The sequence below is a fragment of the Sciurus vulgaris genome (assembly GCF_902686455.1).
Source record: "Sciurus vulgaris genome assembly, chromosome: 6".
Taxonomy (NCBI): Eukaryota; Metazoa; Chordata; class Mammalia; order Rodentia; family Sciuridae; genus Sciurus; species Sciurus vulgaris.
The window spans coordinates 25,829,307-25,845,483 of record NC_136466.1 but is presented as its reverse complement, the minus strand read 5'-3'; the positions used below and the strand labels follow the sequence as shown (position 1 = coordinate 25,845,483).

Here is a 16,177-nt window from a genome sequence, read left to right as displayed (position 1 = left end):
TTTTGGTCCTAGGAATGTACAGTCTAACTTGAAGCATGAGAAAGCATCAGATAAACTCCTGAAATAAGGAATATTCTATTTTTATAAAGGAGAGAGGGAAGAAATGGATCTCTCTGGAAACAAGACTTCCCTATTCACTCTGAGCTTTGACTAAAGTGTATGTTCCAGATGTATGAAGACAGCTCAGAAGCCATTACCAAAGACTAAGATCTTGGCCTGAGACTGTCATTCCCACATGCTAAATGCTCACTATCTGAGTCACTGGGCTTTGGAAAATGACAACCTCAAGCTACACTTCATCATCTCTGTATCATTCAAAGCCCTGAGATCAACGAGACCTGAATGGAGCCTGGCTCTTCGGTATAATGAAGTTTGGTCATAGTGCCAACTTCAAATTACCAACACTGTGGCCTAAATTAAGCTTTCAGATAAGCAAAAGCATTCCCCAAATGAGAAAAAGGTGAGGACGGGACATGTGTTGGGGGGAGGACAGATATAGGTTCAGCACAACAACCTGGGGGAACAGAACGCAAGAAGGTGTTGGAATCCCTTTCTGGGTAGATTAATAATATATCTTCAATTTTGATGATACCCCTGACCAGAATTTAAGATCTTATGCTGTTTGCCTACTAAATTCTTTTAGATAAAATAATGAAAATTACCAAGAAGTAACAACTTACCCTGGCAAGTTTCTCTGGTTTGGAGGAGACGTGCAGCTGGGAAAACAGCTCTGTTATCTCTTTGGTAAAATCTTCATCCCCTAAAAAACCAAGTCCCATGTAAAACATTCCAGAAAGACTGCTGGGGACCATGTGGAGGGTGAGAAGGACAAAGAGTGGTAGCAGTAACATTAGTCTTAATAACAACAGTAGCAGCAGCAGCAAGTTACATGAGCTTGGAGTTTCAGTGCTCACACAGACTCTTTTTATGTATATTATATCAATGAATGTTTTCAATGAGCTTATAAAAGAAGTGTCATTACCCCATTTTAGAGAAGAAGAAATGACACTTGAAAAGATTTCTCCCAAGACTGCAGAGCAATAGTGGTCCAACCTTGGCCCTCCCCATCACAGAACTCTGCCTTATATCCCAGAATGAAGAAGTGGTGAAGATAGAGCACTGAACAGAGACTGTGCATGTGCTTCCAAGGAAACAGAATTTAAGTTGAGTCACGAAAGATGAGCTCAAGTTAGGAGAACGGAAAGAGTTTCAGGGAGAGAAAACAAGTGCAAAGATCCAGGAGTATAAGAAAGCATGACAAGAAGTTTAATATGGTGAAAAGTGTCTAACAGGAAGAGTGGAAAGAAGTTAGAAAGGGGAGCAGAATCCAGATAATAAAGGACCTGTATGCCATGATGAGGAACTCAAACTTTATACTGAGGGAGTGAAGAACCTCTGAGTGACTCTAAGCAAACAGATATGATCAAATTTAAATTACAGGATTACTTTGGCTGCTAGGTGAAGAATGGATAAGAAGGGGAACAAAAAGGGAGACAAGGCTGAGGTAATAACATATGATCCAGTAAAGAGATAATGGTAGACCCTGAAAAAAAAGAAAAGAAAAATGGATTCCAGAATGTTGGAAAGATGGTTAAGGAAGAAGTTGGAGTTAGCCTGGTGAAAGCTGATGGGAATACGGAACACCTATGCTTAAGAAACAAACAAATGGGTGAGTCAAGATATCTAAATGAATGGCAAGAATCTCTTTCCCTCTCTACCCATCAAATTTCTATTCATTCTCCCCTTTGAGGTTCAGCCCAAGTCCCCAAGCAACATGAAATAAACTCTTTATAAAGAGAACTTTTGTATAAAGAAATCTTTAGCACTTAGAATCTATATGAGCATTTCCAAAGCACCAGTCAATGGTTTAAAAGATCAAATTATTACCAAATTTATGCCTGGTATTTCTCCCCAAAATCCCCGGGGGGAGTATATCTTGGCTCTTCTCTCTTCATCCACTATTATTTTATCCCTCATTCTTGGCATTTAAGGTAGAGAATTAAATTGATTTAATAATCTCAAGTACAACATGGTTTGGGAAAAGCTGATCTCACTGATACAACTCTGACCTATATAGCTCATCTAAACCCTTAATCATATCCTACTATGAAAAATCTAAAATCTGACTTTCAGGCATTGTGTTTTCCCAACTAAGCTCTAAATTTTTGGGGTGCAGGGAATGAATCTGAATCCAGGGGTTCCAAATCTGAATCTTAAAGGGTTCCCAAAATAATCCCAAGGCATAGAGGAAAAAAATTATGGACTTTTATTTATGGATATCCATCTTATGCTATTAAAAATTCTAATTTAGGATATAATTTAGAATGTAAATAATATGGTAGTTATATGTATTTAATTTATAAACATTTATACATATGTATCTTTATGTGTGTAAAGATGGATATTATGTCTATGAACTTTTATTGGCAAGATTTGTGATCAAAAAGGGTTTAGAGATCACAGTCACATACTCTCCACAGAAATGAACACAAAAAAAGTAGTTGTTACATTGGAATAAAATTCTGTAAAGATGGAAAAGAGACAAGGCTGGTGCTTTGGAGGAACTCATGAGAAAGGCTGGACTCTCCCCAAGCAAGATGACTCCTATTTATGTAAAGGGATCAGACACATCAGGGGCAAGGGTTAGGGATACTGATGGAAAACAAAGATGACCAACATCACCAGAACCAAACTCTATGATTTTTCTCTCCTATATGCAACCTCCATTATTTTTAACAACTTCATTAAGCTATAATTAAATACAAAAGACACTATTGCATTCTCAATCAAAATTAATGAGGAGGGCTGAGGCAGGGTAGGGGATGGGGGTCCTAGAATTCACTGCTGTTATTTTCAAAGATCTGATCTCTGGCATACAGGCAGGGGTAAAGTATCAGAGATACAAAACCATCTGATTATAAAACTCCTTAGAGTCCTCTGGCATATAAAGATTGGAATTTCTAATTATATGTAAAGCCAGATGTTGACTAAATTGAACAACTACTGTTAATACATGTGCAAATAACTTAGAAGTCTATAAATAACTGGGAAATGTCATACAATGGCATGGAACAGTGGAGCAAATGGAACAAATCAAAATTAAGCTATTGCTTCCCTGCTAAGTGAGACTTTTAAAATCCTTTTATTTATATCTTCCTAATAATGAACATAATAATAACCATCACTTACTGGATGCTTACTAATATGCCACACATTAAATGTAATATTTATAACAACCTGAGAGGAATTAAATCCTATTCTTACAATCAGGAAAAAGAAGTTCGGTGTTAAGTAATCTCTCAAGGTTACATGGTTTAGTAAATTCGAACTCGAGTATAACCCAGAAAGTCATTCTTTTATTCATTAAGCTAAACCACCATCTCAATATCTCAGCACAGCTTTAAAAACTTACATTTAAAAACCATTTTCTAATCAGTAAAAAAGTACCTTTACATGGAATAAGGTATGATTTAGCAAGATGTTACATAACCAGCCACCTTGACCTAGAACCCAATATAGAACACAAAAAGAAACAAAAGAGAAAAAGTCCTTGTCTATGCAGAATCTACAGACTCAATTTTTTGTCCTCCTCTCACAGACAAGACCCTAAAACTTACACTCAGAGCTCTTTGCTCTCAACAGACAACTTAATAAAACTACTTTTGTTTGGGTTCCTACTCATATAAATTAGAAATAAAAACCAAATGAGACTCAGGCAAGTTCACTGATAGTGAAGACATATAAAAGATGGAGAGACTAACACACTGAAGGAAATAAAGTTGTGCAACTCTCAAAAGCAGACATTATTAAAAGCACTGCGGTTTAGGGTAATTTAATATGGCAGTTCTCAAACATTTTGGTCTAAGGACCTCTTTATATCCTTAAAACTGAGAATTCCAAAGAGTTTCTTTCAATATAAGTTATAATAAATAGAGATAGTATCATATTAAAATTTAAACAAATGTTTAAAGTATTAGGTCATTGATAATCATAATAAACTCACTACTGGTTAACATACTTTTGAAGAAAAATAATCACATCTTCCCAAAACAAAAAAAAATTAGTGACAATACCATTACCTTACATATGTATCAAATCTCTTTAATGTTTAGCTTAAGAGAAGATAGCAGTTTTGACACTCAGTCTGTTGTGATATATTCTTATTTTAATAGCTTTTTCAGATAATCTAAAGATTGCCTTTAGATATTCTTTAATACTACAACAAAACTCAAGGGGTCATTTCTTAAAGGGTCGTAGCAATTATTGATATTGCAATAAACCTAAAACCATATCATAAAATTTTGTACTTATTTATATTAAATTAAAATCCATTAGTCTATCTTTTGCCCATATGTAATTTTATAACATCACACATTAGTCAATAAGAAAAATACTGGTTCTCTGATTTATGCAGATTTTCCAAATGCCCACACACTTCACTGTAAAACATTCAAAAATTATTAGACTTATAACTACAGATTTCATCAGAAGAATCCGTAAACAGCACTGGAAAACTGTCAAACTCAACAGAGAAACATTTTACAAAATTCTAACTTTGACTTAGTTTGAGTTTCTATCATGAGTCATTAATAGTTGCTTTCCTTGAAGTAAAAGCTAATTTTATTAATTTTCAAGAAAATAGTGACCCAATATTGTGTTCTGAACAATCTGTGTGACTATTTACACTTCTAAGTGAAAATGGTATTCCATGACAAAAGTAGTTCAGCTCAGGGTCCAAGAATCTGCATTATTATCAGTAGCTCATGTGATTTGGGACCTGTGACTCTTAGATTGTGCTGGTTGCTTTGTAAAAACTTTTTTCATAAAAAATAACCTAAGTCAAAAGTCAGCATGTATTAAAATTAGAGATTTGAGTGACAAAATACAAACAAAATATTCTGCTAAAAAGAATAATTCAGCTTATAGTTCGAACAATACATATGCTTTTCCTGAGAGGACCCATCATACTTCAGTATGCATCAGAGAATATTAAAGTAAGTATACTTTAGGATTAAGATTTAATAAAATTAGTAATTTTATTACTTCACTAAACACAAGGTTAAATGAAACTGGCTTTTCTTTTATTTTTTTTTACAATGAGTACCTGGCTTTGAAAATCTTAGTATAGTTAGATGTGACTATCTTGATCCATGTTTTGGCACCAGGAATTTCATCCATTTTTGCCTTTCATTGTCAGTAAAAGTATCAAAACAGAGAAAAGTAAAAACAAAAATTTGTAAAATTAAGTTACATATTGATATCATTATGACATTTTGACTCATGAACTCCCTTAAAGGGTCTTGAGGACTTAAGAATGCACAGATCATACTTCGTGAACCACTGATTTAATCTACCACATGGATAATTGGCCCTTTATATTTTGATGAACCATAAGGGAATTTTTCTACTCAATAATATTTATAATTAATTGCTTCATCAAGAAAAGACAAAACTGTATTAATTCATTCCAGTTTCTAAAAGAAGTCAGTGCAGTTTATATCTTAGAAATATTTCCAGTTAAAAATGTTAAAAACGACTCTTAGAGCTTAAGATTCAGTTATCTAGAAATTGTGCTTTATGTAAACTATGGCATTTCCTGATAATTTTGCAATAATGAGTAGTTTCGACATTTATATTTCCCTAGGAATGCAAATACTAAAATTTAAGACAAACTTTGTAAAAAAAAAAAATCCTCATTTTGGATAACTGCCATCTTGCAGGCTTCAATTCAAGATGGGGACAGGGGTCACAGAAGTCAGAGAAGCATAGGTAAAGTACCTAGAGATACAGATGCTCAAAAGGATGGGCCTGACAAACTGAGGAGGGAATCTGACAAAGGCATCGCTAATTGTTAAAAAAAAAAAAAAAAAAAAAAAAAAGAGAGAGAGAGATGTGTTCTGCCAGCATAGACTTGGAAGGACCAGAAACATAGCTCAGCATGCATGAGGCCCTGTGTTCAATCCTTACTATCACACACACACACACACACACAAAAGATTTGGAGAAGCTCCAAAGAGTCTGGTAGTGAGAAGAGAAGGCCTGGACATGAGAATAACTTGCCCATTTCAATGCCTAGTCAGGGAAAAGGCTGCAGAAAGGAGTTTGCATGAAAAATTCTGACTGAAAAAAATCAGACTAGTAAAATTAGAGAGTAAACATTTTATCTTGAGGGCAAAGCACTGCATACAAACACACTGTATCCTCTACATTCAGATAATGAATTTTCATATTACCTTTTTTCTCTTCTTCATCTTCCTCAGAAAACTCTGCTAAGGAAAATGCTTCTTTGAGTTGCTCTAATTCAAGCTTTAGTGCCTCTAAGTCTTCTCCACTTAAAGAATTAAGAATAGATTTCACCTAAATGGATTTAAGATTAAAAATTGTAGGAATATGAAGAGGACAAAAAATTCTCAAAGGGAGAAGACACAATAATAGATCAAACTGAAGTCAGAACTATGAGCTCACCAGTAAACACAAGCTATTTCTTAAGAAGCTTAACACAAGAGGCTAATTATTACAGGAAGGTAGGGAGAATCTGTACTTCCAAAAGTAACAAAGGCCAGAGATATCTGGAAGTTTAGTTAATAAAAACAACTTAAAAATCAGGGAGGAAAATGAGATCATTTTGAATCAATTAAAAGCTATCAGTAATTGTATACAAATTAGTTTTAAATAAGTTAAAAGCTAACAGGTAACTGTATACAAATTAACAGCTTAAGTCAATAGGTTTTTGGCAGCTAAAGCCAAAGAAACAAGGTTAAAAAAAAAAAAAAAAGAAAGAAAGAAAGAAAGACTGAGATATAGGAAAAATAGCAGATGTGTTATTAAGACCTCTTTATCAATATGCCCTTTTTCATGTAATTTTACAGAAACACTGGACTCATCCAATTTCTTTCTAGCAGTTTGTTCAAAATCAGTTTTTGTTTGTTCTGGTATAGTATTTCCAGAGAGGTCTCAAGTCTCCATTGGAAACACATTTCATCTTCCTAATGTGCAAAGAGAAAAAAGCTATGTAACATTCCTTTATTGAAGACTTTTCTCAGTTGGGATTTTTAGTTTGGATTTACCTTTATTTCACTTTCTTGGGAAAGCATCTCCAGAGCTTCTAGATGTGAAAGGCCTTGAAATTCATCAAAGAGTAGCCCATAATGAGTTTTCTTGTCTGTTTCCATGGTAACCTCATTGGCGGTCCATAGCTCTTCTTTCTCCTTTGCCTCTCGTAAAACCTGAAAAGAGATGGAGGCGTTACACTGCAGCAAATGAGAGCTCAAGGGTGAGTTCTGAAAGCGGAGGGAAGCAAAGCTGAGTACAGAGCACTGCCCTTTCATTCTTAGCATTGCAATTCAAATCCAACAGGCTCAGGAGATGCTGGAAAAAAAAACATAATTTGATGCTAGACAGTGTAAATAACACCCAAGGAATAGGTGTTTCTCCCAAAGTGGTTTAAACATTAATCTAATAAACAACTTTGACAGGGTTTAGCATTTCACTGACAAGAAACTCCTACAGAATGAAAAAAGGAGGAAAAAAAAAAAAAGAGCTGGGCATTTTTCTAAGTATTCAAGCTTTCACTGGCTGCCTCCCTACCCCAGTAGCTTTAATTTTTAAAAAAATCACTGAAAATTCTTCAAAAGGAAACACCAAGAAGGCCCCAGGTTAGCAAAGGCAAAATGCAAATCAAGACAGAAACAAGAATCAAACAGGTAAAGAAAACAGTACCTGAGATAGTGTAGAATTCCGGTTCATCAGACCCTTGGTTCTTTTAAACCCAGGATCCCCTTCTGCTATTACATCCATTGTCTTTTTTCCAATGAATTCTAAGGCATCCAAACCCCCACTAATAACACTCTTTCCCTAGAAAACACAGAAACTTCATTACAGCAATGTTATAAAAATATATTTGCATATTTCAGTTATTGAAAAGTAGTGGATTGAGAAGACTGTGGAACAAAGATTGAGAAGAATGTGGAACAAGTGAAGCAATTATACACTGCTTGTGGAAATGTAAATAGGTGTAACCAATTTGAAAAACTATAGCTCAATATCTACTACAGCTGCATGAACCACCAATTCCACTCATGGTTATATACTTAATAGAAATATGTACAGAAAGGCATCAGAAAATATGAACAGTGATAGTGGAGTGAAACAGACATTATTACCTCATGTACATGTATGATTGCATGACTGATGTGATCCTACAATATGTATAATCAGAAAAATAAGAGATTACACTCTATGTATGATCTATCGAAATGTATAAATGCATTCTACTGTCATGTACGACTAATTAGAACAAAAATAATTTAAAAAAAGAATGATGTTAGCAGCACTATTTGTAATAGCTATAAACTGGAAATTACCCCAGTGTCTACCATGATGGAATTGAAAAACAAAAAAGTGACAGTCATAAAAAGGAATACAGCAAAGAAAATCTATACAAACTGCAACATGAATAAAATATACAAACATAATGTTGTGGGAAAGAAGCCAAACACAAACAGGTATATACTCCACACTTCCATTTCTATAAAGCATAAAAGCAGGCAATATTAACCTATGATAGTATAAGACTGTGATTACCTTGGAGGGGGAAAGAGCACAAGTTGGTGGGGGGGCTGGGTATGTTCATAAGGTGAACATTCACACAGAACACTTACAATTTTATTTTCTGTATGCATGCGATATTTCAACAAAAAGTTTTTAAAAATGTACTAGCTATCTACCCTCCTATAAGAAACATAGTGTCCTATATTATTCTTTTTTAAATGTTTTTTATCATCTGTAGTTTTACTAGTATCTGCCATAAAGATCACACACTACCTCCAGCCCCCACCCCCGCCCACTTAAGATACAAATATGAGAAAAATTATTTTTGTAAAAGCAGAGACATTTCCTAGGGTCACCAAACTAAGAATTCCTGGTCCATAAAATATTATGTACAAATAAAAAAGAAAAAATAAATATCATGCATATTACATAACTCTTCATCTTATATTCCTTTATTTCTTTAAAGAAAGTCTTCACATAGCTCTTACTCTATTTCGGATTCCCTTAAGAATAATTAGTTCTCAAGGTTTTTCAATGAAAAAAAGGAGAAAGATAAGCAAACCCATTATAAAATAGAAGAGAGTAGGCTACCATGCACTTTTTACTCACTGTGCTCGAACAGCTGTAGAAATGGTCGAGAATACACCAAACGGCCCAGTCGCTGGGGAGGAATTTTCATTCTCTTTGGCATTTGTCTCTCCTAAAGGGAGGAAACGTGTAAACATGAAAGGAAGGTTCACTAATTGTTTTGGCTTTACTAGCATCTATGTGACTTTTTAAAATGTAGACTCAGTTTCCTAAACTCAAGACCTTAGGTCTTTTCATTATTTTAAACAATTTGCCCATTTTAACTGAAAGTTTGAATAGGTATCTTTTTTTAAATTTTCATTTCATTTTAAAAATAAAATCCAATCTTCTGAACAAAATACTGATTCTACATAACATCAGACTACATACTGAATAATCTCAGCGATATGATTTTCTGGACAAGGTAAAACTATAGCTTTAGAAAACAGATCCCTGCTTGCCAAGGACTGATAGCAGATGGAAGGAGTGACTACAAAGGGGCATGAAGGAACTTGCTCATTGAAAATATTTTTATACCTCAATAGTCTATGTTGACATAGGAAATATGCTGTATCTGTATAACCACAAGGTACCATGATTACATAGTATACAAACATAACTGTACCTCTCAAAGCACAAAAATCTACATAGCTAAAAAAAGCAAATTTGTATGTAATTTATAACTCAACCTTATCCTAGAAAATCATGCCCATTAATAGGAATCAGACATGGATTACAAAGATTATGTTTCAAATAAACTGTTCTATTTTATTAATTTTAAAAATCTTAAGGAGAGCAGCTACATCAAATAATCTAACTATATCAAATACTCTATTATAGGGAGGACTTCTACTTCTAGCTACAATGAATTAACTGGTACTAGACTTGCCTTCCTACCACAGCAACTAGAAGGCTGCACAAAACATAAGAAACAACCTTTTGCAGATACTGGACAAGAGGCAGTACAAGACTTTGGCACAGGAGAAAAGAGAAACAACATGAACCCTATAACTGGGTTAACTGTCTAGAGGAACTTTCTAAACAAACCACAACACAAGGAGGGGAAAAGTAAGCAGAGCACAGCAATCACAATGAGTAGAACAAAGACTGGAGCCAGAAAAGACTGAAGCAGCTGGAAACTGAAAGTCAAAAAACTAGAGAGGATGCAGCTACATATGTTAAAGAGTTACAAGAATTTACACAGGTGTGCCCTGTGTCTTCAGCCGAACACTACACTGCTCAAGCACTAGGAGACTCCACAAAGTTGGGGCGGGGGGGGGGGGCTGCTATGGAGTGGTAAGTTAAACCATCTCAGAGTGCATGTTGAGCAGAGATATTTGAATTTCAACCAACCAAAGTAAAAAGACATCTTTAAACAACTGGGGATTGAGTAAAAACCTCAGAAGTCAGGCCTTAGCAGTAAAGTTAATACAAGTCCTTCACCAGAGTAAAGGCTACTCTAACTCACCCTAAACAAGCTTAATAGTGAAAAGCTACCTGTAACTACCTGTCCTTTTGTCAACAAAAGGACAACCAAAGACAACAACCTTTAAAGAAACAGCAAAATCCCTAAAAGATGAACAAATAAGGTTCACCTGCAGGCTCTGCTTAAAGTGACAATATCCTTAACAGTGGAATTCACCTCCTTCCTTAGGAACTTTAAAAGATAGAAAGGACTTGTCAAAAAGCAGTCCATTCTAATTTGGGAAACTTCTCACCATCAAACTCTAAAACTAAAACTGAAGTCCATGTAATGTTCACTGGGTGGTACTCATTCCCTCCCCACGAGCCACAAATAATAAACATAAGCCCTCTTCTCTGCCCTAGTCTTCAGAGATGTAAAAAGAACCACAATATTCTTTCAGTCTCTCTTCCTGAGATTTTCATATTTAATGCCCATAATATCTTCAACTTTCCAAGACAGTAACTGTAGATATTTCATCACACAGTTCAAACTTTTCAGGATTCACTCCAGTTTTTCATGGCCCTGTGTGGTAAACCTCTTCCAGGTGTTATGAAGACACTGCTATTTCCATATCCAAAGCCACTTATAACTCTTATTTTCCTTGTCTGAATCCAACTCCTGATATGGAAGTTTCTGATAATGGCCAAAACCCACTCTCTACTACAGCATGAACATCAGACACTGTTCCAGTCAACAGTATCTGAGAAGCAGTATGCTCAGAGTTGCTGGGAAAACTACTCATTTAAAGAAAGAGATGCAGAAGGAGAAATGATACTTCCTTTCCACTTAATTCCTGACTTTGAGAGCATTTTTGTTTTAGAAAATCATACTTTGAGTTTCAGTTATCTGGCAGCCATTAAGCAACCAACAAAGAAAACAGGAGAGAAGCCAACCCAGACCCTAACATCAATGAACTATCTCTGCAACAGAGTATTTCTGGAGTTCTTCAGTGAGAAAAATAAACTCACTCTTAGTCACATATTCTGTTATTTTCAGCAGAGTAGTCTTAAGAACACCACTAAGAACAATGCCTCAAACTCACATACACAGTCCTTTACAGACATGTTTGTATAATGTGATCTCATCTCCTGGCCATGGACAACTGACCCAAGTTTAGGCCAATCTAATTGCCTCTCCTAAGAACTCAGAAATAACTGATTTCAGTTGGTCTCTGATGGGCATAAATACCAGGATTCATTTATAACGTTGGAACTGGAGAAAACAAGCACAGAGAATCAGTTTGCTTCGAAAGAAAAATGACATAGATGAGCAAAGAGAATAATGAGAAAAAAATAAGGTCCCTGACAGATGGAGAAAGCAAACTAGGTATTGAAAACCTTTCTATTTTTTGGTCCCAGGCCCTCCTGATTCCTGGTGATAATCCTGCCCTTTATGGTTTAAGTAAGAGTATGTTTCCTTTGATCAAGGCAAGTCTCCAGAATAAAACTTCACCTTCATTAAAATCCAAATGCAAAAAAAAACTCAACCCCAAACTAACCATTAAAATATTTTTCTCTTGCCATTGATAGATTTAAATTCAGCCAACTCTTTGGTCACTTAACTGAAATATACCAAGAAAAATGTTAAACAATTCTCATATTCTATATTCATGGCTTTATTTATTAAATGGTTATAACAGTCTTTTGAAATCATTTTGTAGATGTGGAAAGTGAAGAGACACATGATTGGTTAAAGGACACAGGCAGCTAAAGATTCCAAATCCTCTTTCATGCCACAGTCCCATTATGCCCTGAGCATTAGATGTTCAATAAACATCTACTGAAAAATTAGTTCAACTGTTCCATTTTAATCCAAAATCCTAGGCTTTAATGTTTCTGTCTACTAACCTGCTGCGCACTTGACTTCAGCTGAAATTTCACTGGGACTAGGGATCCCGAGAGAAGTCTCTGCTTTCTCAATGACATTTGAAATACCTTGTCCTAACAAGAAAAACATTTTTTGCTATTTGTTACCAAAACTGAAGAAACAAGCCAAAAATCATACCTACATATTTATAAAATTATTATGGTCATAGGACATGTTATTTTAACAATACATAACAACAATACAAAACTAATATAAAAAAATTAACTCATATATTTACATTAACAATTCCCAGACTTCAACTTTCTAATGAGAAAATGCTTCAAATTCTAGTGGCAGTATGTACCAAACCATCATTTAATCACCATCAAACTATAAAGTCTCTGAGTAATCATGGAAGGAAGGATTATTATCAAAATCATTTGTAACATAAATCTGTAGCAAAATGCACATATAAAATAATGAAACTACTGACAACTTACCTACTGTGGCTACTGTAGCTGAGGCTGAAGAAAGTAAGGACTTGCCCCAACTTCCCCAATACCCCCATCCAGTTTGGGGTACATCTTTGGAAATGGGCTCCTATTTTTCCCAGTTAAGAAGAAAAACAAAAGAAAAAAATAGGAAAAAATAAAAAGAAAAAAATAAAATAGGAAAATTAATCAGAGTATAGACAAGATATCTAATTATTAGCAAAAGTATGAGTGAACAAATATATTGCTTTACTAACAGATGTATATTATCACCATGAAAGCACCAAGCAGCAAAGACAAGAACTTTTAAAGGCATTTATACAATTGAGAAAAATGCACTTTATGGTTCTACAAAGAAAAAGATAAGTGCTACCTTAAATTAGCATTAAATCCAAGTCACTTTTAACCTCAACATTTTAAAATCCCAATATTTTAATAGATATTCTACTTCGGCTATAGCCTGTAATACCTGAACAGGGAGAACTTCAGAAGTTTCAAGGTCACTAGAAGGTTTGACCTCTGGCCTTTTCCGAGTGGACACTACAGGTTCTGATTTACTCTCTGGCTTAGTGCTTTGGTTGACTGACTCAGATCTCTTGGCTGGCTCACAGTTTCCATCTTCAAGGATGGGGGTTGCTTCAGTTATCACTTTACTCTCAACATCATCTTTATCCGACATGATTAGAACATCACCTAGTAAAAGAAAAGCCCAAGAAAAAGTTTACTTATATATGATGTTTTGATATAAATTACTTACTTAGATCTTTTGAGATTTTCATAGATTCACATGTGGTGTAAGAAATAAGATTCCATATACATTCGTTCACTTTTCCTAGTAACAACCTGTGTAAGTGCAGAATAATATCACAATCAGGAAACTGATACTGATACAACCCACCAATCATGTTCAGATTTCGCCAGTTTTACAGGCACTAATTTGTGTGTACACAGTTTTACAAAATGTTATCCATATACAGTCATTCCTTAGTATCCTTGGAGAACTGGTTCTAGGACCCCCAGATGATAACAAAGTAAAGATCAAGTTCCTTACATAAAATCGTATATTGGCATATAACCTACATACTTCCTCTCATATAATCATCACTAGATTATTGACAATAGCTGATATAAATGCTGTTAGTAGTTGTTAAACTACATTGTTTAGGGAATAATGACACGAATAATCTGTACAGGTTCAGTAGAGATATATTTTCCCAAATATTTTCAATCTATAGATGTGGAACCCATGCATTTGAAGCATCACCTGCATAGATGTTTGTGGCCATTACCCACAATCAAGATACCAAAAAAGTTCAATCATTAAGAATCCCTTCTGCTATCTTTTAGTCATATCCAGTTCCCATACTTCTCCCAACCCATAGTAAGTGACCAATCACTGATTTTTTTCTCTGAAATTTTGTCATTTCAAGATGTTACATAAAGGGAATCATAACATGTTCTTTTGAGAATTTTTTGACTCGGCAATGAGTTCCTCCAGATCCACTTAGGTTGTACCAATAGGTTGTTCCTTTTTATTTCTAAGTAGTATTTCATGGTATGAACATATCACAACTGAACTATTTACCAACTGTTATATGGGCCATTTCTATTTGGGGGCTATTACACAAATAAAATGACTACGGAAGTTCACATACAGGTTCATAAAGGAACATAAGTTTTCTTTTGTCTGTGATAAATGACCACGATCATAATCAACTAGAACCTACAGTAAGCTCACCTTTAGTTTTTTATGAAATAGTCATACTTTTTTCCACAGTGGTATAGCTTTTAACTTTTCCACCAGCAACATGTAAGTAAGTGATCAAGCTTCTCTGTATGCTCACCAGTTTGTCATTATTTTTTATCTAAGCCATTCTAACAGGTATGTGGTCGCAACCCTCTGTGGCTTTTAAAGTGCGTTTATCTAACAGTTGAGGATGTTGAATATCTTTCCATGTGCTTACCTGCCATCTGAATATCCTCTTCAGTAAAATATCTATTTCTATCTTTTGCTCATTTTCTAATTATATTTGTTGTTTTTAGTGTTGTTTTGAGAGTTCTTTATATATTCTAGATTCAAGTCCTCTAATATATAGTTAATGAATATTTTTATCCCAGTCTGTAGATTTTGTCTTTATAGCCTTTCACAGAGCAATTTTTCATTTTGATGAGGTCCCAGTTGTCAATTTTTCCTTTTAACTGAATGTTCTTCAAAAATCCTATCATTAATCATTCCCAACTCAATTTTTCCAGTTATTTAAGTCATCAGATAACATTTTTGTCAGATCAGTTTTTGAATAGCAATGTTACCCAATTCAATTCCTTCCAGAAGTAGAGCTCTTTGGCAATTGAAGCCAAGATACCATTGCTACTTCTACAAAGAGCAGACACTAGTTTCCAGGTTAACCAAATATCATCAGGGAAGAAATAAATCTCTCGCACACACGCACTCGCTCACTCTCTCTCACATACCGCCCCCCACACAAACACTCCACTTGGGTACATATTCAGACTGAACACTATAATTGAAGTGCATGCAAAGTTCTAAAACATAAAGATGTCTATAAGAATCAGGGAATCTGATTCTTCAACAAAATATCTGAAATGAGCCTATAGCAATGGTTACAAACTGAGTGCCAAACCCAGCCTATAGATGTTTTTAATTGATCTGTACAGTGTTTAAACTTTAAAAACATGAATTGCTAACATTTAAAACTCAGACTTCATATAAAAATGTTTCCAATTTCTCTTGTAAAATTCAAAGTTCTGGCAACACTGGGCCCACATTTGATGGCATAGTAACTGCCTCACGCTAAATAGCTGTTAGGCCCTCTGAGACAGCGCAGTGCTTTCCTATGCCCCACAATCTCCACTTAAATCCACTTCACTCACTTACGTTAACATGGTTAGCCCCTGTAGACATCTGAGTTTGCAATACCTGACATAAAAGGAACTTAGGATTTTGACATACAAAAATGCCAATGAGAGAATTCAAGGTTATAGAAACAACATATGAGAGAGCTCAAATGCACAGGGGATACAGTCAGTTACCTGGAGTAGTTAATATATTAAGAATGATAGGGAGGCACAAGTCTAGAAAGGTAGGTCAATGCCATGGAGCCTAGGATATGCGGGTATGAGATATATATATATTTTTTTCCCAAAAAATAGAGAAAAAACAACCCAGAAACAACTACCAATTGACGTTCAACTTAGAAATACTCATTCACTCATTCACTTGCAAAGACCTTTTGGGTTCCCACTATTTACCAAGTTCTGGAGATAAAGAAGGCAATTT

At 34.9% G+C, this 16,177-nt stretch overlaps 1 protein-coding gene across 1 annotated transcript in view; it reads right to left on the bottom strand.

The window, feature by feature from the left end:
* Nucleotides 1-16,177, bottom strand: part of FAM114A2 (family with sequence similarity 114 member A2) — a 32,588-nt gene that overhangs the window by 15,111 nt on the left and 1,300 nt on the right. The window contains 9 exon segments of the mRNA XM_079145651.1: nt 681-760; nt 6,234-6,357; nt 7,068-7,226; nt 7,720-7,854; nt 9,160-9,167; nt 9,170-9,250; nt 12,430-12,522; nt 12,889-12,988; nt 13,349-13,572. Coding sequence (XP_079001777.1) covers nt 681-760; nt 6,234-6,357; nt 7,068-7,226; nt 7,720-7,854; nt 9,160-9,167; nt 9,170-9,250; nt 12,430-12,522; nt 12,889-12,988; nt 13,349-13,558 — 990 coding nt within the window. The 5' untranslated portion in view covers nt 13,559-13,572.